This window comes from Poecilia reticulata, chromosome 21 (genome assembly GCF_904066995.2).
Source record: "Poecilia reticulata chromosome 21, P_reticulata-male-v2, whole genome shotgun sequence".
NCBI classification, from domain to species: domain Eukaryota; kingdom Metazoa; phylum Chordata; class Actinopteri; order Cyprinodontiformes; family Poeciliidae; genus Poecilia; species Poecilia reticulata.
In genome coordinates this window covers 3,509,779-3,532,945 of record NC_088850.1, presented here as the reverse complement: position 1 = coordinate 3,532,945, position 23,167 = coordinate 3,509,779, and the positions used below count along the sequence as shown (strand labels likewise).

The 23,167-nt window shown below is 39.3% G+C and overlaps 1 protein-coding gene across 1 annotated transcript; it reads left to right on the top strand.

Moving 5' to 3' along the window:
* The first annotated feature begins 1,866 nt into the window (after positions 1-1,866).
* Positions 1,867-22,918, top strand: LOC103457236 (plasminogen). The gene is made up of 19 exons (XM_008397216.2): positions 1,867-1,977; positions 4,328-4,463; positions 4,542-4,648; positions 6,142-6,256; positions 6,340-6,479; positions 7,725-7,845; positions 7,922-8,040; positions 8,716-8,878; positions 10,144-10,268; positions 10,381-10,540; positions 11,993-12,153; positions 12,233-12,381; positions 12,950-13,043; positions 13,896-14,010; positions 15,299-15,373; positions 15,476-15,616; positions 15,709-15,815; positions 20,947-21,092; positions 22,543-22,918. The coding sequence occupies exons 1-19, from the start codon at positions 1,929-1,931 to the stop codon at positions 22,702-22,704; spliced, it is 2,385 nt and encodes a 794-aa protein (XP_008395438.2). The 5' UTR covers positions 1,867-1,928; the 3' UTR covers positions 22,705-22,918.
* The last annotated feature ends 249 nt before the right edge of the window (positions 22,919-23,167 follow it).

Sequence of the window (23,167 nt, the reverse complement as noted above, 5' to 3'; positions counted from 1 at the left end):
GGGGGGAAAAAAACAAACTTTTTTCTAAAATGTCACTTTATTTTAATCTCAGAATTCTGACCTTTTTTCATATAATTCTGATATTAATCTATTTTAATCTCAATTCTGATTTTAATTTCACAGTTTTACATTTTTTTTCCCTCAAAATTTTGACTTTTGATCTCCGAAGATTAAAGTCGGATTTTTATTTTATTTTAGTTACCGTATTTTTCAGACTATAAGCCGCTACTTTTCCCTCTACGCTTTGAACCATGTTGCTTAAAGCCCGGAGCGGCTTTCTGTGGATTTTTCTTCAACCGCCCGCTAGGGGGCTCTCTTTAGCAGGAAGTGAATCATTGGAAGTCAAAAATTAGAAATCAAAGAAGAAAGTGCTAATTTCCATTTAGGACAAGCACATGCTAGCAGCAGTCACGACGGATTTAATACATTTCTAAAGATGATGCGGCTTTTAAGTTGAGGACTCTGGATCTGAGTACAGGAGGGAAATAGAACCGCGGCTTGAACAAAACCATGGTTCGGCTTTGGAGACGGAGGACTGCGTCCTTTATAAATCCAGCAGATTTATTAGGAAAACCGAGACCGGCGAAGATAGCAGCAGGTTATAGCCGTGTGGCTTATACATGTACGTTTCTAATTTTATATATTTTTTAAATTGTATGTGCGGCGGCTTATAGTATGGTGCGCTATATAGCCCAGTATATATATATTTTTTTTACAGTGGCCCCAATCCTCTTTCATGCTTATGGGTAAAAAAAAACTTAAATTGTAATAAATAAAAATTTTCCAATTAAAAAAAATCTAAAAATTTCAGAAAAGTAAAATGTTCTTTATCAATCCGACTGCCTGCCATCGTCTCATTTTGTATTTAAATAAGTCAAAGGTTTTAAATATCCTCGAGTTGAAATCCCCAAATATTATCTCAGCTTTTTACAAAGAACTTTGAGAAATGCAAATCTATCATTTGAGGGTCAAGCTTGCCTCAACCTTGATTGCGTTTCTCTTAATCTTTTTCACAATATTTTCATCTTGATTAGGAAAAGTTTGTTAAATCTTTGGATTAATGTAGAGAAAATCGAGATCCAATCACCAAGAGACTGACCCAACTTTATCTAATATTACTGTAACAGATTTAATTCTATTGTTGGTTAATTCAGATTGATAAATGTGGATTTAATCGGACTGGGTTGCATCTGAAATGTTGCACTGGGATGAATAGGATCAACAATACCGTCTAAACTTTGTGCAGAGTTTGTAAAATTTATTTCCGTCCTCAGAAAACTAAACTCTGGATGTTCCCGTTTTACTGAAAGTAGGTTGTTTTGAAATGACTTGTTTGCAGAGGAGGACACTGATCTCTCTTAGCTGAAGATTAACAGTCGATATTGATCCTGTTTCATCTGGTTCACATCAGCAAATCTGCAGTTTTGTCCTCTGAACATTCAAAAACAGGCTTTAGTGATCGAGTCAAATTCATATATTCACCAAAAAATAAGAAGAATATCAGAGTAATCATAGAAGGAAACAAATAACAGTAAGTATTTGTTGCCTAAAAGTAAAATCAGACCAGAATTTGCAGATTAAATCAAACAGAATCAAAGTCCAGGAGTCAGATTTTTAAAACCTAACATGGTGGGTTTAAAACAACAGATTGGGTTGTTTCAGACCGACCTGCTCCTTCTTTACCAGAACACAGAAAGTGGCTCTGTGAATGAAATACTTTGACAATGGGGTGCTGGACTGCTGATCTGGTCCAAAAACCTACCATAAACAAGGATTCTGACCCTTTGCTCTTTGCTGTCCTCGTCAATGATTGACGAATAACTGAGCCGTCTTATTTATCCTCCCAGCTGAGCAACACGGACCGTAAATATACATCAGAAGGGGCGTCTGGTTGAGTCGATGATGAGCTGCTAGTCTGAATCCTCAACATGGACTCATACAAGGCGGCTCTTCTGTTTGGAGCCTTCATCTGCTCTGGTAAGAAACAAAAAATGTTGATTCCTTGAACTAAGACTTAAAAAGATGGTTTAAAACCGATTTCACACAAACAGGATTGGATCAAATACTTCTGGTTTGTATTTTTTTGTTTAAATGATTAAAATGTGATGTATAAAGCTGCTGCTTTATACATATAGTTACCAAGTTCTCCTTTAAGCAAAGTGCTTTTCACTGGATGTTTTCCATTCATCGAATCCGACATCTAACCTGCTAAATCAAATAAAAATTCAAATAAAATGGTCACATTCTTATGTATTTATTGCAGTTTGCAGCTGTTTTGTTCCAGTCCTGTGTATCTTTCTGTCCTTGTCCCTTTAGTACTCAGGAAGTATGGAGTGAATAAAGCTTCTGTGCAATCTTTTTTTTGCTCAGAGCCTTTGCAGGAGGATTTTAAATCGCTGATTAGCTTTCAGATAAATCAAAGAGGAGACATTTGATCGGATTACTCAAGCAGAAAATCATGAATCATGTTGTATGTAGCTTTTTCTTTTGTATAAAAACCCACTTTAGACTTTCATACAACTCAAGTTTTGTTAGTAGGAAGAAAATAATGACTTTAATTTGTATTAAATCTTCCGTGTTCCAGAACAACGCAGCTTTTAGGCTGCATTTTTTTCTAATTACACCCATTTTTCGGGTGAAATAATTGAACATTAAGCATTTTAAATCAATGAACATTAGAGTAACAAGTGTAGTTAGACAACTTATGTCTCAGAAACCATCTTTAAATTAAAACTAAACCCATCTTGCAGAAAAAATGTAAGACATTTTGAAAGGACTAATGTCTTTTTTCATGATGTGTGAAACAAAAGAAGAGTTGATGGCTCACCATACTTGAAATCAGATTATTTTTATGCAGTTAACAGATAATTTAATGAAACTAAAAATGATTAACATTGAGTTATATGATGCTAACTGGTCAGTGTAGCTAAATGCCACCAACTTAAATAACACAAAAAGAGATGACAGTGAATAAAAACCTTAATGTAGTTTGGATAAATGTGATTAGTTAATTGAATCTAATCCTGTTTTATTAAAATGCTAAATCTATTATTATGTTTATTATTTTTTATCTTATTTTTAGCTAGCATGCTAGCAGGAAAGCAGAAATACATCTTATGAGAGGAGCACGAAGAAAATCAAACCGTTTTAAATGTTTTATGATTCATGAAAGTTTTGTTTATTTATTGCATAACTTGTTTTTCTTGTGAGTTTAAAATTTGTTTTGTAACCTGAAGTCGGACATTTTGCTCACTGATTGTTCAAAACACTCGACTTTCCATGCAGAGCTGAAGAGTTTAAGTACGACAGAAACACAAACAGACAAAAATCTGTAAGATTCTGGAGAAATGTGATTCAGAAAACATCTTTACATTTCTATTTTAGGAGCGTTAGGAAATGTCTGAGTGGTTATAAAGATGAGAACATTTGTTAGGAATTTAAAGTGTGTTGAATGAAACCCTGAACATTTAGAAACCTTTGTATGACTAAACTTGCCATCACATTTTCTTACATAACGAGGGTTCACTAGGTCATGGACCTGCAAACATCCATCCATCCATCCATTTTCTAACACCGTTGTCCCTCAGTGGGGTCGGGAGGGTTGCTGGTGCCTCTCCAGCTAACGTTCCGGGTGAGAGGCGGGTTCACCCTGGACAGGTCGCCAGTCTGTCACAGGGCAACACAGAGACACACAGGACACACAACCATGCACACACACACTCACACCTAGGGGCAATTTGGAAAGGCTAATTAATCTAACAGTCATGTTTTTGGACTGTGGGAGGAAACCGGAGAACCCGGAGAAAACCCACCATGCACAGGGAGAACATGCAAACTCCATGCAGAAAGACCCCAGGCCGGGAATCAAACCCAGAACCTTCTTGCTGCAAGGCAACAGCTCTACCAACTGTGCCACTGTGCAGCCGACCTGCAAACAAATTTAGATAAAACAGTTAATGAATTGTCTCAAACATCCCAGTTTAGCTAGAATATTTCATATTTTTTAATTTATCATAGAATGAAAGACACTTTGGTGTCCAGCAAACAGTCCAGTTGTTATTTTAGGCCATTTTTTAATGCAAGTAGCATATATTGGATTAAATAAGCACTTTTGTGTCATTTATGTTGTCATTACTTCTTTTCGGTTCATTCACTTCAAAAGAAGTAAAAAACGAGGAGTAATATCAGCAGGTAGTGCATCCAACAAACATAAAATCAGCAGTTTTTTAAATTTTCTACCTGAAAATAAGTACTTCTGTTTAACAAAAGTAGACAGATAAGATCATCGTCTTTAATTAATGTATAAAATGTTTATGTTTTATTCCAGTTGGTGGAACAGACGTAGACGGTTACTCCAAAACCGAAGGTGCGTGGGTCCTCTCTCTGAACAAGAGGCAGTACATGGTAAACAACGTAGCCGAATGTGCAGCCAAATGTGAAGCTGAAACGTCCTTCAGGTGCAAGTAAGTCGTCCCCTAAAAACTCCCATCTTCTCCAGCCTCTGCAGTGAATTCAAAGTTTGATGCGTCTTCGTCTTCCAGAGCTTTTGTTTTTGTGGAGAAGGATCAGGAGTGTTGGACAGCAGCAGCAAATTCAAAGACGGAGCTTGTTCTGCGCAGACAGAGCTCCACTTTGTATGAAAAAAAGAGTGAGTTGCTTTTTGTTTTACTGAAGACGTTTCCACCTCATTAAACTCGTCGTGGGTCAATATTGACTCTGTGGTGCAACAGCAGCGACGTTTGAACCACGTCTGTAAAACGGCAGCGATCAATGACAAGCGAAACACTTGCTCTTGATTTGTGGACTCAAACATCACCGTTTGGTGCCGGTTGCACGATTCCGTTTGGTGCCGGTTGCACGATTCCGCTTGGTGCCGGTTGCACGATTCCGTTTGGTAGAAGTAGCACGATTCCGTTTGGTGCCGGTTGCACGATTCCGCTTGGTGCCGGTTGCACGATTCCGTTTGGTAGAAGTAGCACGATTCCGCTTGGTGCCGGTTGCACGATTCCGCTTGGTGCCGGTTGCACGATTCCGCTTGGTGCCGGTTGCACGATTCCGTTTGGTAGAAGTAGCACGATTCCGCTTGGTGCCGGTTGCACGATTCCGTTTGGTAGAAGTAGCACGATTCCGCTTGGTGCCGGTTGCACGATTCCGCTTGGTGCCGGTTGCACGATTCCGTTTGGTAGAAGTAGCACGATTCCGCTTGGTGCCGGTTGCACGATTCCGCTTGGTGCCGGTTGCACGATTCCGTTTGGTAGAAGTAGCACGATTCCGCTTGGTGCCGGTTGCACGATTCCGCTTGGTGCCGGTTGCACGATTCCGCTTGGTTCCGGTTGCACGATTCCGCTTGGTGCCGGTTGCACGATTCCGCTTGGTGCCGGTTGCACGATTCCGTTTGGTAGAAGTAGCACGATTCCGTTTGGTAGAAGTAGCACGATTCCGCTTGGTGCCGGTTGCACGATTCCGTTTGGTAGAAGTAGCACGATTCCGCTTGGTGCCGGTTGCACGATTCCGCTTGGTGCCGGTTGCACGATTCCGTTTGGTAGAAGTAGCACGATTCCGTTTGGTAGAAGTAGCACGATTCCGTTTGGTAGAAGTAGCACGATTCCGTTTGGTAGAAGTAGCACGATTCCGTTTGGTAGAAGTAGCACGATTCCGTTTGGTGCCGGTTGCACGATTCCGTTTGGTGCCGGTTGCACGATTCCGTTTGGTGCCGGTTGCACGATTCCGTTTGGTGCCAGTTGCACGATTCCGTTTGGTACCAGTTGCATGATTCCGTTTGGTACCAGTTGCATGATTCCGTTTGGTACCAGTTGCATGATTCCGTTTGGTACCAGTTGCAGGATTCCGTTTGGTAGAAGTAGCATGATTCTGTTTGGTACCAGTTGCAGGATTCCGTTTGGTAGAAGTAGCATGATTCTGTTTGGTAGAAGTAGCATGATTCTGTTTGGTAGAAGTAGCATGATTCTGTTTGGTAGAAGTAGCATGATTCTGTTTGGTGCCAGTTGCAGGATTCCGTTTGGTAGAAGTAGCATGATTCTGTTTGGTAGAAGTTGCATGATTCTGTTTGGTACCACTTGCATGATTCTGTTTGGTGCCAGTTGCATGATTCACCCTGGAAAACTACTTTGTTTCATCTAGAATACCTCCTGGAGTGCATCAGTGGAAACGGAGCAGATTACAGAGGAACCAAAGACAGAACAAAAACAGGAAAGCTGTGTCAGAGATGGGATGCAAAACTTCCACACAGACCCAAGTATCTATTCACAGACTCCAGATTCATTCCACTTATCATTTTATATCTTTTTTCTAATGTTTCCTTTTTTGTCTCTCCTGAAGTTACTCGCCACAGACTCATCTCCTGAATGACCTGGACTCAAACTTCTGCAGAAATCCTGATTCGGATCCCCGAGGACCCTGGTGTTACACCACTGACCCAGAAACCCGCTGGGAGCATTGCAATGTCCCCAACTGTACCGGTAGGTCTACAGTAAAAAAACAAACAACTAACAATAGAGTCTCTCTAAACACAGATCATACCAGAAACCTTGATTTAGGGTAGAAGTCGGCAGGTTTAGGGATTGTTTGGACCCGTTGAATGACGAATCAGTCCAGGAGAATAGGGGAAGTGGCTGCGGATGGCTAGTGGCAACAACACCGCCAATGTTGAAAACACACAAATAAGAAATGCAATTGAAAACCCCATGCTTATAAGTTTGTTCATGTGAAAGGGTCATTAAAAACATACGGCGCCATGATCCTCTGACTACTTCCTGTCGTCGTCTTCTTCATGGTTTGTTCCAGTAGCAACATCAGTTGTTGATCATGTGACTTGTGATGGAAAAAAAAGTGTTTTCAATGCAGGTTTGTTAAAATTAGGCAAAATTTTACAGGAAAACAAGTTTTTTCAAAATAAGTGCAAATTGTGCGATTTTATCGTCAGTGGAAACTCAGCTAGCATTTCGCTGATGTCAAAAAAACAATTTCGCAATTCTGGTGTTTCCATTAAATAAGAAATGCAATTTAAAATGACGTGAATAATATGCTCACCCAATGTCATTAAAAAAACTGTCTTCTAACTACTTCCTGTCATTTTCTTCTTCGTGGTTTCTGTAGCAACATCCAGTGATAAGAAAAAAGTTTTTTTAAATAAAACAATTTCAATAAAGCTGAAAAACACTTGGTCCTAGCACAAAACCTTTTTTTCTTTTAGTGAAAACCATGTTTTTTTTTCTTATCACATTTCCACAAAGCAAATTTATTTTCCAATTTGCAGTTTTAAGGTAACAGCTGGAAATTCTTTACATTACAGGAAAAGAACGCATTTCTTGAAATATTTGAAGGCAGAAATCTGTTAAAAACCCAAAGAGAACAATTTTAGAAATCAAAGTTTTCACCATTATTGCAATTCAGGGTCTCTCTCTTGATATTTTTGTTTCATAACACTCCTAACTTCTTCAGTGGGTGTCAGATCTGGAACTCCATCTGGTTATTTTACCACATGAACAGTTTTTCATACCTTTTGAATGACGGTTACTGTTGTGTGTGAGAAGAAACTCAGGCATCAAACATGTCAGAATCTAATTAGCATGAACAGCGACTTCAAAGTTTAGAAGTGATTATGCTCTTGCTTAAGTTGAGGTGGAATGAAAACATCACAAGGGAGAAGAGGGGAGAATATTTGACTGGTTTTAAAAAATGTCAACCTTCTGACTGGTTTGCAGAGGACTGCATCGTCTGCAGCGGTGAGAACTACAGAGGAAAAACCTCCACCACTGAAAATGGCTTCACCTGCCAGCGCTGGGACTCCCAGAAACCTCAAAATCACGGCTACAACCCGTCAACGTAAGACCAAACTGACCAGGTTTAATTTTAGTCTCAAATACGTGTGATTTAGGGGATAAAATACATCTTGTTGTAGTCTTCCAGAGAAGTTCCTGGAGGAGAACTACTGCAGAAACCCAGATGGAGATCCGCGGCCGTGGTGCTTCACCACCAGCCCGTCCAAACGCTGGGATTTCTGCTCCATTCCTCGCTGCAGTGAGTCCAAACATTTCTCTTTATTTGCTCCGACTCGGACCAATCCTCTGCATCCTGTGAATCTCAACTATTTTATCAATTTCAGAACACAATCTTTAAGTCTGTTTTTATTTCTTATACGAGCCTTGTACTTTTTCACATTGTTGGATGTTTATGTGGGAGATTTTAAACAAAGCAGAAAGGAAAATGATGCATGGCATTCAAAATAATTTACAAGTAATTTATTTTGACGGAGTGTTAGGGTGAAGCTAAGAAAATGTAAAAAAATAAATCAAGTAATAAGATTACCAGAGTAAAAATTAGAGCTTTATTAAATTACAATTTCATTCTTAAAATACTATGACTTTGTTATTTTGACTATTCACTTACGACTTTATTCGCGTGATATTTTGAGTTTATTCTTGAAGTGCTGCAACTTTATTCTCTGAATTTTAAGACTTTATTCTTGTAATAAAATGTTTTTCTTAGTCTGGCCCTTTTACTCCACTGAACAAATGCAACGTATCCATAAATAAAAACCATGTTGCACATTTCCTTCCACTTCACAAACTCTACTTTCATTGATCTGTCACAAAGCATTTTAAAATTATACATAGTAGTTTGTAGAAAAACTCCAGGTGTATGAACAACTTAGAAAGGCGTTTTCCCTGAGCTCTGCTGGTTTCTTGTTTTTAGCATCGGAGCCTCCCACCATCGTCCCGGAGACGACCTGCATCACCGGCGAGGGTCAAGCGTACCGAGGAACGATCGCCGTCACGGAGACGGGTAAAACCTGCCAGAGCTGGTCGGCCCAGACGCCCCATAAACACAACCGCACACCTGAAAACTACCCCTGCAAGTGAGTGAGAACAAAACACTTCTTAAATACAGCGATGTGGATCGGCTTAGGAATATTAGTGGGATTTATTAACGCTCATGACGGAAGAAGAGAACAGACATTTTCCGCATGTAGAGATGATTTTCTCGAGAAAACAAAGTTTATTTGAGATCACAAGATGATTGGTGTGTTAAACCTGATTACATCCTTCAAATGCTTCCAATCATCTCGAGAAAACCTTTGAGAAATTAACTTGCCATCTCACGAAAACTGTTCAGCTCGAGAAAACTGTTGGCATGTTACCTCATTATTTCGGAAAAATAATCGGATAAACCAGTGTTTTTCAACCACTGTGCCGCGGCACACTAGTGTACCGTGAGTGATCGTCAGGTGTGCTGTGGAAATTATCCAATTTCACCTACCGTATTTTCCGGACTACAAGCTGCTGCTTCTTTCCTACACTTTGAACATGCAGCTTTTCTGTGGATTTTTCTTCAACCACCAGGGGGCTCTTTAGCAGGAAGTGAATCAAGTGCTCATTTTCATTTAGAACAGTATGCTAGCAGCCATGCTAGCAGCAGGCACGACGGAGAAATGTTTTCAAACTCATATGATGCAGCTTCTAAGTTGAGGATCTGGCAGGACAGGAGGGAAATAAAACCGCTGCACGTAAACTCAGTGTGAAAAAATAAAACAAAACCGGATTTGGAGACGAAGACCTGAGTCCTTAATATATCCAGCAGTTATTGGGACGCAGCTCTCTGCTGGGTCCTTATGGGAAACCGAGAGCGGCAGAGATACCAGCAGTTTACGGGAAGGGGGTTGGTGGGTCTCAAAAACTTTGAAGGTGCGGTTTATGGTACGGTGCGCTCATAGACTGGAAAAAAAACGGTAATTGGTCTTAAAATATTTTTTGAAAACAAATTAATTATCTGCAAATAATGCCATCTGTAGTGTATCTGCTGTAGTAGTGACTAGCGGCGTAATCATGTAATTTTATTACCACTAGATGGCAGTAAGTACAGAGCATTTTACATTAAAACAATAAGAATGATAAGAATGACTATATGTAATATAGGCGGCTACAGAGTATCTTTGTTTACATTTTTGGTTGGTGGTGCCTCGTGATTTTGTTCAATTAAAACAATGTACCTTGGCTCAAAAAAGGTTCCAAAACACTGGGATAAACGATATGTGGAGAATGTCCATTCCCAGCTTCAGTAGCTCACGCCATTAAAAGCCCTAAAAACATTAATAATTGCTTTGTCTGCGTTCTTCTTTTTCAGAGGTTTAAACAATAATTACTGTCGTAATCCTGACAACGAAAGGAGGCCCTGGTGCTACACCACCGACTCTGAAACTCGCTGGGAGTACTGCAGCGTGCCTCGCTGCGGAGACGCTCCAGATCCGGGTACAACAAAAAACAAAACATTTCTCACTTAAATGTAACTCACAGGAAACATTTAGAGTTGGATAAAGAAAAGTAAGGCCAAATATTGTGAAAATGTGGTTTCTCCGTGCAGCTGAAGGCGTGGTTCCCCCTGAAGAAGACGACTGTTACGACGGGAACGGCAGCAGCTACCGGGGAATAACGTCACAGACGATCAGCGGGAAAAAATGCCAGTGGTGGAGTTCACAAACTCCTCAAAGACACAGCAAAACTCCAGAGAGTTTCCCCTCAGCGTGAGTATTAACCGAGCAGTGATGGTAAATAAGACATACATTTTATTAAATAAATAGATTTACATTTTTTAGATTAACTGCCTCCACTCAACAGACGTCTGAAAAACCTTTAAAATACAGTAGAATAATCTCACACTGAAACATTTAAATTAAATATGCACATAAGAAATACTTAAAATAATTATGTCAAACCTTTTTGTACTGTTGCTAATAGGTTTTGTTTCAGGCCCTTTTGATAATAAAAAACAGTCCAAATTACCCTCAATCACCAAAGTGCAACGTTTCAAAAAGTTGAAATGACTTGTGTAATGGTAATTAAGGCTAGGAAAAATCAAAGGGCCTATTTAATATTTTTGACGATATATCATCTATATATCATCTTCAGCTACGAAATTAACAAAAAGAGAATGACCTTTTAATCAATAAGACCATTTTTCAATCATTAATACATAAATTGAGTGGGCGTGTCGCCACCGCATTTCTATTAAAAAAAAAACAAACAAAGTACGTAAAACAAACGACTCTTCCATAAGTTTGGAAGACGCCAAGACAAGCAGCTAGCGACAGCAGCAACAACAATGGAGATCCGAGTTCACCTGTGACCCGGAACTTAAAGTGTGCCGTCAGTTTGACCCGCCAAAATAAAATACGGGTTGATTATTTTGTGCAGGTTACACTTGCAGGCCACAAAAATGTTATGTTTAATATTAATTTTGTAAGTAAGTGAATAGTAAATATTCCTTTGTATTTTTGTTTACCTTTTACCGTAACTAAAAATGAAATATGTTAATTAAACAAACATAGTAGGCAGATAATTGAGTTGTTGTAAAAAAAATAATTTGAAAATAAGTGTTTATTTAAAATCTAAAACTCTGATCTACTTAAAGCATAATTTAAATGTTTTATGTTGCATTTCTTGTGTAGAAATTGTTAATAGTTGTGACTCGATTTAATATTTAAACAAAGCAATTATTTAAATGGGATTTTCTCCCTACTGATTATTGTACTGTAATGTTCTGCTTAGTTTAGATTTTGTGAGGTTACTTTATGACTTAATTTTACAAACTGGTGTGCTAATATGTATAAAGTTTTAAGTTTTACTTTTTTAATATAAAGTAATCAGTTTTGCCACAATAACCGATAACCAGTTATCGGTTATTACCGATAACTGGTTATCGGTAATAACCTTTGGATCATTACATTTCCTTTAGATTCAGACTAAAACCTCACCTGCTGAGTTTATTTTGAGCCATAATAAATGAAACATGGAAGAATATATTTTATGTGTGTTGATAAATTTGAAACCGTAATATTTGCTACTTGCTTTTCTCAATGCATTCTGTCTTTTATGACTTTGTGTTTTTATGATGTGAAACATTGTTTATGAAATGTGCTTTACAAATGAACTCGATCGATTCGTTGGACATAAAGCGTGAAGCTTTTGTCTTTCAGGGACCTGAAGAGGAATCTGTGCAGGAACCCTGACGGAGACCGAGCGCCGTGGTGCTACACCACCGACCCCGCAGTCCGCTGGGAGTACTGCAACCTCGAAAAATGTTCCCCCAAACCCGCAGGACCCGCAGGAGCGCCAAGCCCAACTCCGGCTCAGAGAGGTGCATCTTTTTCTTTTTACACCATCCTTGTCGTGGTTTTACTCCTTGATAAATTGACTTTTTTTCGCTACTGTTTAAGACTGTAAGATTGGAAATGGAGCGACGTACAGAGGCCCGACCTCCATAACGTTGGTGGGCGTGACTTGTCAGGCGTGGAGCGCGCAGAGCCCGCACCAACACAGCAGCTTCACGCCAAGGACCCACCCTGATAAAGGTCTGGAGGGAAATGTAAGAATCTTACATGTTTTTATTTATGCTATGTAGATTTATTGACAATTATTCATCACTTTTTAGTGTTTTTACTCATAAAATCTATTAAAATTCCTCTTTTTTCATGCTTATAATCTAAGAAAATGTTAAAAAGTTCAAATATTTGTACATGATCTGAATTGTTCAATAAATAAAATTACAAGAATAAACTCATATTATGACAATAATGTTGGAATAATACAAACATATTACTATTATTATGACTTTTTTTTTATATTATATTGATTTTAGTCTAGTAATACTTCAACTTTATCCTCATATTATTGCAACATTTTCTAAAATTATTTCGACTTTATTCTTGTAAGTCCATGACTTTATTTAATTCTCGTATTAAGTATAAAATAATAAAGACATAATTTTTGTAATATTATGTCTTTGTTCTCATGCAAGTTTATTCTCGTAACTTTTCTACTTTATTCCCCTTATTGTAGTTTTAAATTTATCTTTGCATGGCTCTAATTGTGTATGAAAGACGCCCTCGTTGTTGTCTGTTTATAATCACTGTGTCTCCATAAATCTTGACCAGAGCTGCAGAAACCCAGACAGCGATGTGAACGGACCGTGGTGCTACACCACTGACAGTAACAAGAAGTGGGATTACTGCCAGATCCCTGATTGTGGTGTGTAAATGTTAATTTATACCTGTTGAGTATATGACTGAACAGAAAAACCTTTACAGTTTTTTTCTTAAAAATCTTCTAGATAACACCAAACCAAATCAAATTCTCCTCTAGAATCCTGATTCCAGCTGCTGATTTGTTACCCACTTAAAAAACAAAAAGTTGGAGTGTTATAAAACAATAAATAAGTGAGTTCTAGATTCATAAAGTATAAGGATAAATGCTGGTACTCCATGTTTGATTCTTATTCTGGGTTGCCAAGTAATAAACTAACAGGAGTTTCTCTGTGTTTTGCTTGGATATTAAAAGTATGAAGCTGTGTATGTACGTATGTTGGTGTAAAGTAATAAGTCCTACACAATTTCTAAAAGTAATAAACTAAAAAGTATAGAGCATAGAGAAATGACAACATCAGAAAGTATATGGCACATATGGCAAGACTTGGACATGGAGCCATCAAAGGCGGTGACAATCACGCAGTGTATCTGTTTGTTGTGTATGTGTATGCATGTGTATGACCATGATCCATGTAGCTCGGTCTCCCAGGCAACAGTCTGATATGATGGTCTTATCTAAGAGCAAGTCCTTGGAAGCGCTCAGTTCCACAGATGTCTTCAGAAGGGAGTGAGGTGGGAAAGAGTGTCTTGTTTACAAATTGTCCAGGAGATTTGAGATAGGGGAGCCAGTTCAGATGCAGACAAAATGGTCAATTTCAAACTACAATCTGCAATCAAAGGAATAAATCCTGGAAACCAACAATGGATTAAAATCTTTATCATTGAAGTTTAAAAAAGAAGGCATTTTTCTCAGTCTGCCACTATAAAACTTGAGGACTGTGAACTGTCTTTGTAGCTGGAATGGACTGTGGGACGCCGGTAAACAAGCCGAAGCGCTGTTTTGGTCGTATTGTTGGTGGCTGCGAGTCCAAACCTCATTCATGGCCCTGGCAAATCAGCCTCCGAACCAGGTGAGCAAGAAAACCCCCCAGGAAATGTCAAAAATGATAATGGAACCAAAACACAAGATTTTCAACTTATTATTTATTATCAAATCAAATCAAATAAAATGTTATTTGTATAGCACATTTCAGCAGCAAGGCATTTCAAAGTGCTTTACATAATTAAAAACAGAAACAGAGTCATGTAACATTGAATAAACAGTAAAAAAGAGAGATAAAAAAAATTGAATAAATTATTCATTATAATTTTTCACAAGACCAATCTAAGGGTGTTTTCACACCTGACAGTCTGATTAGGACCAAAGTTGCAACATTTGTTACATTTTCAGCTGCTGTAGTTCACTTTCACTCTGCACCGTGTCAAATGATCCAAACTAATTAACAAACCTGTTCCCCTCCTCTCCTGTGGTGGCGCTGCACCAAGAGTCACTGAAGGAAATGTCACAAAAGCTCTGAAGAAAACACTGAGCACAAATTCTGTCTTCACACAAAGTAAACAAAAATGGAGCAGAGTCAGATTTTAGCAGCTGTGAAATTTCTCTTTTGGGTTTGGTAAAAAAAAAAAAAAACTCTTTTCTCCTGCTAGCGCTGAAATAGCATGTTTGTTTTGATTGTATTTACCCAGAATGCCCTGTGCTATAGTCTGCTTCCTGCTTTTGGATCAGACTCCATTCTACTTGGCTTTCACATCTGCATCCAAACCGCACTAGAGTTCACTTCACTTTGGTCCATCTGGCTTGTAGATAAAAGAACTTTAGTTGGATTAAAGTGGACTATACAGAGCTGGTGTGAATGGACCCTTGGATGATGAGGTTTTAATCTGGCCAGTCCTGCCTATTTTTGGCTCCTTTCAGAATGAGCTGTCTCTTTAAATCTGCCCCCAATCTCAATGGGTACGCTTGCATGTGAAAATGGCTGCAAACAGATGTGCAATTATGCAAACCTACATCTTTGAAAAACAGAAGTGGAGCCTCCTGCACAACCAATACGAATGCAGCAAGTGGTTTCTGGATGATAAATCAACACAAAACACAGCGCACTCCACGGTTAAACCAGCTGACCAAACGTGCTGGAACAATGCTTGGGTTGAATGGTAATAGGGTTAGGCTCGGCTGGGGTTGCTAGGTAACAGCACACTGCCTGTCGAAAACATTAACTCATTGCCAAAAACTGGCTGTTTTTTTCAAGCACTTGTGCTTTTTTTAGAAGCTATTGAGGCCCAAATGTAAGTACAAAAATGTGCTAAATGTGAATTTTGCAACACCTTTACTTATTTCATGGTCTTTTCTATTACCAGCACAGGAACCCATTTCTGTGGTGGCACTCTGATTCACCCACAGTGGGTCCTCACTGCTGCACACTGCCTGGAAAGGTCAGACAACAGAAACTTTACAGCAGTATGCTTGTATAACAAACCCTGTAATTAAAATAAGTCTGGATGGCTGGTTTGCATGGACTTGCTCTGTGGTTGCAGGTCCAAAAGGCCCGCAGCCTACCAGGTAGTCCTGGGAATACACAGCGAAGCAGCTGCAGAATCATCCAAACAAATACGGCAGCTGGAGAAACTGGTGCTGGGACCTAATGGAGCGGACATTGCTCTGCTCAAACTGCAGAGGTTGGTAAAAGTCTGATCATGATCGTGTCCCAGCGCAGCATGGTGTTAAGTCGATTATGTAATCCTATAACTACACACTTTTGTGTTTTCAGCCCAGCTGTTATAAATGACAAAGTGCTTCCTGCTTGTCTGCCAGAAAAGGACTACATTGTTCCCAGTGGAACAGAGTGTTACGTCACTGGTTGGGGTGAGACGCAAGGTACGTCACAAAGCATGGCAACTAAGATCCAAAATGTTCAGGACATTCTCAGCAGATGGGTAAAAACCAAAAAATAAATCAGCCCAAAACGTCCTTGATTAAAATACTCACAGCGGGAAAAAAAGCACAATAAATCAAGACTTGCAATACATCAGGATAAATATCAAAAATGCATAACATTACATTTCAAAAGCTGCAGTAAAGCTACAATATCAAGCTTTTATAATAATGTTTTTACATATTGTTGAAACATATAGTTGAGACCTCCTCTGCCTTCTCCCAGGGCTGGTTAGAACCACCAATTAGAGAGAGGGGGCGGGTCTTAGCGCAGTCAATCATGTCCTTTTTGTTAGCACTGGGAGAAAAAGTTTCCCTGTCAGCAGATCTTGCTGAGAATGCTAAGGCTAGTTAGCATGGCCACTGAGTTGTTTCTCCACTATTAGCACATTCAGCAGCACGTTCCCAAGGTTGATTGACAGCATTAAGACACTCCTCCAGGTTTTTATGTGTTGTTTTTGACTGGGAGTGGTATATTTCTTCAGACAGTAATAGCATATAAGGAAATAAATTAAGGACATCTTTTCACAGTCTCATATTTTACTGTTACAACAACAAATATGAAAAAATAAAATAAATTAAATTAAAAATTACACACTGCAGCTTTAAAAACTATTGGGGACAGTGACATGCGGTGAGGTTCATAGCTGGTGAGGCACCAACTTAATTATAATCGGATTTACAAATCTAGACCCAAGAGGGAACTTGAGAGAGTAGAGAAGTTCAGTGACCCAGCAGTCCTTAACGCTGCGGCCATTGCTTCAAAGGTTCACAACGACGTCAAGTGCAAGAACAAGAAGTCCTTGCAGCAAGACTTTGTGAAACTGAAGGTGGCCCACCTCCTCAGCCAGGAATCATTTATAGCTGAAATCCTGGCTGAGAGAAAGAAAAGCAAGACCCTCCAACAAGAACTGGACGGAGTCCAGACTTCCTTCAAGGAGCTGCAGTCAAGGTACAAAGCCGACGTTTCTCCAGTGAGGCAGGAGGCCGAGTCACAAAAGCTTTGGGAAGCAAAGCTTATTGAGGAACGACGGCTTCTGGAGGATCTGAGAGCAGAGAAGGACCATATGTTTCAGGAAATGTCAGAGAAGATCGCTTTCCTCGAAAACAATGAGCAGCTTGTGAAGGAAGAATTTAATCAGGTCAAACTTTCATACAATGATCTCAATTGCAAATACGAAAGTGACATTTCTGGATTGGAAAAAAAAGTCAAAACATATCGGCAGCAAGTGAAGCACGAGAAAGACACCAACCAAAAACGAACAAAAAAGAGTCTGAAGCTCATCGACAAACAAAGAGCCGAGAAGGACCATATGTTTAAGGAAATGTCAGAGAAGATCGCTTTCCTCGAAAATAACGAGAAGCTGTTGAAGGAAGAATTTCATCAGGTCAAACTTTCATACAATGATCTCATTTGCAAATACGAAAGTGAAGTTTCTGGATTAGAACAAGTCAGAAGGTGAACAATGAGAAAGACACCAACTCCAAAAGAACAAATGAGAACCTGCAGCTAATCAACAAACTGAGGGCTGAGAAGAAGGAGCAGTTCCAAAATATGTCTAGAGAAATTTCAATAATAAAAAAGATGGAGAAGCTGCTGCTAGATGCTCTTGATCGGGTTCACCTTTCAAACAACGAGCTAAAAAGTAAATATAATACAGACGTTATGGAATTACAGCAGCAGCTCGAAACATACAAGCAAAAGACAACGAAGGAGGAAACGACTCTTTTAAACAGAGAACAGAACCAGAAACGTATCTGGGAGTTAGAGCGCAGGTTTTCTACTGCACTGCATCAGAAAGTAGAAAACCTGGAGCTCCAGCTAATTCAGGAGAGAGAAGTTCACCTGCAGAAATTGGAGGAGATGAGTTGTGTGAACGAGTTAGAAAGAACAAAACAAGACCTACTTGGGCAAGACACACTGAGAGCTGCAGAGAAAGAAGATTTCCAAAGGCAGGAGGGAGGAAACTCGCAGAGCCCAGTCAGCCTGGTCAAAGCTGAAAGCCAAGAGGGATCCTCAGAGGAGGATCATTCAGGAGAGACGATGGCAGGTTGTTCCTCGGATCCGGAATCTGCAGAACAGAATGAGATCACTGCAGAAACCATCCTGGAGGATTTAGTTGATCCAGGCGTTGAAACCATCCAGGATGGTAAAAAGAAAAAACCCAAAAAATCAATTTGGAAAAGAATCCAAAATACTTTCCGGTTGAAGAAAAAAAAGAAAGCAAAAGAGTGAAGAGAGTCAAGAACAGGAGTAGGAATGATTTTGATATTTGGAGAAGGAGAAAGACATGCGAGAGAGGAACTGAGGACAGGAACCAAACGCATCTTCCTGTCCTCTACAACCGCCATCTTGTTTTTAGGCACTGTGTTTAGAGAAGTGATCAGATAAGTGATCACAGAGGCTCCAACCTCTCAGGAGGCTGCAGCCTCTGTGATCAGGGCGACGCTCCGTCAAGAGGAAACTTGAAAAGGCAAAGATTTCCCCCCACATTGAAAAAGATCCCTTCAATTGTAAAAAACATGGGCAGCACGGTGGAGCAGCGGTTAGCGCTGCACTTTCACAGAGATGATCTGTGTGGAGTTTGCATGTTCTCCCCGTGTTTGCGTGGGTTTTCTCCGGTTCCCCCCACATCTCCCAAAACGGTCAGGTCAGTTGGTCACTGTAAATTGCCCCCAAAACAGTTAAAGAAACTGTTTTGGGGGCAAAACAGTTTCTTTTTTGCCCCCAAAACAGTTAAAGAAACTCCAAACTGAATTAGCCGAACGTTTTCCCTTTTCCCTTCGCTGTTTTAGCCGCAGACGGCTGGACTTTTTGCTGTGTACTGTGGACTTTTGACGGTTATTGTGTGATCTTTCTATTATTTAGAATAACAGATTCAAGATAGTATAACAAACTTAACAAAAAAGCGCAATTTAACATAAAAAACTGTAGAAAAGGGGAAAAGAAGAACAATCCATGAAAGTATGAAAACAGAGAACTTAATCAGAAATCATTTCTATTTCAGGAATAAATCGATTTTCAGATGAATACTTTGTAATAAACATAAAGCTTTTGTGTTGTTGAGCTTATGTGTTGTTGAGGCAAGGAAATGCCTAATTCTCTTATTTTTTAACCAGGTTTACAACAAGACTGCAAATTATGTTTGTTTAGGATGTTGCTTGCAGGTTTTGTTTGTCAACCTGGATTTAATTCCTAGTCCTGGAATCTGCTGCATGTCATTCCTTCTCTCTCCTCCGATTCCTCTTCAACCCTCTCTCTCATTTTCTATTTCTTACATAATTAATAGGTTACTTAATACACACACACACACACGTCCCCTCCATGGGGTGCCACCTTATCGTGGTGGGGGGGTTTGAGTGTCCCAGTGATCCTAGGAGTTGTGCTGCTGGGGCTTCATGCCCCCCAATGCAGACGGTCCCAGGTGAGGAACCAGACCAAGTGCAGCCCAAACATGATGAATACGACCGTTGGAAACGGATTCACTCTAAGAAAGAACTCTTTGGATTAACATAAAACAATCATGAAGATATTTTCCTCCTGATTACTTTGCTTTATTTCAGCACTATCTAATTCTGTTACTCCAATTTAAATCAAATGTTTTGGCTCAACTTCTGAGGTTGATTCAACTCATTAAGTTGGACCCAATGTAATTTAATAGAGCCAGCCCAACTAATTTGCAATGTTTTGGACTAAATAATTGACTTTATTTGATTAAGATGAATGCAAATGTAGTTGAAACTGACTTATTTTACAGTGGTGCTTAATTAAGTTGATCGAACTCATGAAAATTAAGTTAGCTCAACAAACATGCTTCATGCTGAAAGAAAGCTAATTAATCATGTGGAAAATCTTTCCATGATTGAATTACGTTCAGACATTTCACGTTAATTCAGTGCTATTAAAATAAGTGTTTTAACCCCATTTAAGTGGGTGAAATCGTAGAACAACATGTTAACACTTTATTTGAAGGGGGGTGAATCAGACTGTCATGACACTTTCATAGACCTGACATAACTCCTGTCGTGAACATGAATAAGCCTTTATGAATATTTATGACTGTTGTCATAAAGCGTCATTCGGTAAATTATGACACTTTTAATACAAAGTTGACATTATTCAAAATGTCTTTGCTATGACAACTCAGTGACGTGCGGTGAGGTTCATAGCTGGTGAGGCACAGACTTAATTATAATCGGATTTACAAATCTAGACCCCCTGCATGTTATTGTTTACGTAAGGAAATTTCGCGCGTGCGCACAAAGCTGGAGGGTAAAAAGACTATTTAACATGTGATGCTTAGCCGCGCCGCCGCAGAATAATTTCGTTATCTCAATCAAACATAGACATGTAGATATTATTAATTTCGTGCTGTGCTTAACAGCAAAGGGAGAAACCGTTAAAGTACAACTCACAACCACGCCTTTCTCGCTCTCTGAATCAGCGCAGCTACTGTATGGCTAGCTGGCTGTTACTGTGTCTTACTCTGCGGTTGTGCAGTTACAATGTCTGGGATCATGAGCGCCCCCAGCGATGAGGCACGAGAACTGCCTGCCTCACCTCGAATCTGTTCTCTGCCGTTTCTGATCGCTCCTCAGCACACGAAACACGATACAGAAACAGTTGATGACAATAAAAACACTGTACATTATAGACATAAGCTAAATTATGGAAAATCAGTTCATACATTAAATGTTTTTAACCATTTTATTGTCGGCGTACAGACAGGAGGAGCATGCTCTCAGTATGGCAACCGGTGCAGTTAGCAAGAGGTTGCGCAATTCCAGGTGAGGCACAGCTCACTGCTGCCTCACCGGCTTCGCTTCCACGCATTTGAATGGGAAAATGCGAAAATTCAGCTATTTTTAAGAAAAAAATCATCAGATTTGGTTAAATTAAATGGAAAAATAGGTACTTTATAGTACAGACCACAGGGTGAAAATATCTTTATAAATGATATATTATTTTTCCATGATGACGGGTGATGAGGTTCTGTCTCACCTGCCTCCCCTGAGCACGTCACTGATTGGGGAAGTCTTTCAGGAAGGATAACCGCAGGAATGTGTGTTGCAGGTACAGGAGGTGAAGGTACGCTGAAGGAAGCTGGATTCCCTGTGATCGAGAACAAGAAATGCAATCGGCCATCTTACCTGAACGGAAGAGTTAGAGACCACGAGATGTGTGCCGGAAACATTGATGGAGGAGTCGACAGCTGCCAGGTGCAGAAAGCTTGTCATAATTCACCAGATACAAATTGGGAAGTGAATTGACAACTCTAAAAAGTGAATTAGTTCAAACATCATTTATTAGTTTTCTAAGTATTTATAATTTATACAGATTGATTATATTGTTTAATGTTGGAGAGAAGGTGTAATTCATTAATCTACCTACTTACTGTTCCATTAAGCATGTACAAACTCATCAAGGACAGGAATGTCACTGTTTTAGGGCCTATTTTGATTTGTTTGAAGCAGTGGTTTCTTTTTTGGTCAATTTCCTATGACAGGGCCAGATAGAAAAATAAAAAAGGAGTAAATTTCCACAAAAAAAAATCAAGAAAAAACAAGAACATTTTTAGACTTTTTAAAATTTTTTGGAAATCGCTGCAGCGGAAATTATTTGTTTTTATTCATATTACTAGTTGTTCATATTTTCTACCAACTTTAGAACTCTTTTTTTTTTTTTACCAAACTTAATTTTATTTTTGTTTTATTATTTATCTACCTGTGATGTTGTGATTGTCGTGCAGTGCTTTAGTCAGCTGAAGTTGTTCTAAATGTGCTACTTAAATAATCTTTGACTTGAGAAATTTTGAGATTAATCAGAAACCTTCTAGAAAAGACATCTCTTCATATTTTTTTACTTTCTGAGCTGACTTGTGGAGCTCATTTTTTTTCTAGAAAAATTCTGAGATTAATCTGAAACATTTCAGAATATTTTGGCAGAAATTCACTCTGAGAAAAAAAGTCAGAATTCTGAGATTAAAGTCAGAATTCTGACTTTTTTCTCAGAATTCTGAGATTGAAGTCAGAACTGTTTTATTTTTTTCCAGTGGCCCTAATCCTCTTCCGTACTTATCTGCCATCGTAGTTATTGTTGCATGATCTAATTCTAAAATATAGTTTTGATACATTTTTTTAGAAGTATTTTTTTCTTCCCTTTAACAAGCTGCTAACAGCTTTGTTAGCAACTGTAATAGCTGCTTTGCAGCTATCCATCCATCCATCCATTTTCTTTCACCCTTGTCCCTCAGTGGGGTCGGGAGGGTTGCTGCTGCCTCTCCAGCTGACGTACCAGGCGAGAGGTGGGGTCACCCTGGACAGGTTGCCAGTCTGTTGCAGGGCAACACAGAGACACACAACCATGCACACACACTCACACCTAGGGGCAATTTGGAAAGGCCAATTAACCTGACAGTCATGTTTTTGGACTGTGGGAGGAAACTGGAGTACCTGGAGAAAACCCACCATGCACAGGGAGAACATGCAAGCTCCATGCAGAAGGACCGGGGCCGGGAATCGAACCCAGAACCTTCTTGCTGCAAGGCAACAGCTCTACCAACTGTGCCACTGTGCAGCCCCGCTTTACAGCTATTACAGCTTAAATAATTTTTCAAATTCAGCAAACTTAAATGTCAACATGTGTGTGTCTTTTTGTTTTTTCCAACAGGGTGACAGCGGAGGTCCTCTGGTGTGTTTTGACCAGAATAAGTACGTCCTGCAGGGTGTGACATCATGGGGTTTGGGATGCGCCAACGCCATGAAACCTGGAGTCTACGCTCGCGTTTCCAAGTTTGTGGACTGGATCGACAGCACAGTAAAGGCCAACTGAAATGTCCCAGCATGAAATGTGACTGGAGGTCAAAAACAGCTGCACACCTTCCTGGTTTTGGGTTTATGCGAGTGTTTTATGTAACGGGATTAAATTGTATGTTATTTAGAAGAAACCTGGAACCAATATGTGATTAAAAGTTTATTGATGAAAATTCATCCGTATGTTTTTTGAATTGATTGAATAAAATAATAAATTACATTGGTTTTGATTATCTTATTTTCATCTTCATTCTTTTAAATGCTTCATGTTTATCATATCAAATAAAACATTTTAGAATGCTTTATCTGATAGCTGACATTTTTCATGTCAAAGTGATTATCTTTTGCAGAGAAGGATTCTTCATCAGCATCTACAACAACTCTTTGAAAAACCTTGGATTCATTGAGTCAACATTTAATTTCCCTCAGAATTAGTAATGGTTTTAGCTTAATTGAATTTATAACAGGATCTGCAATAATTT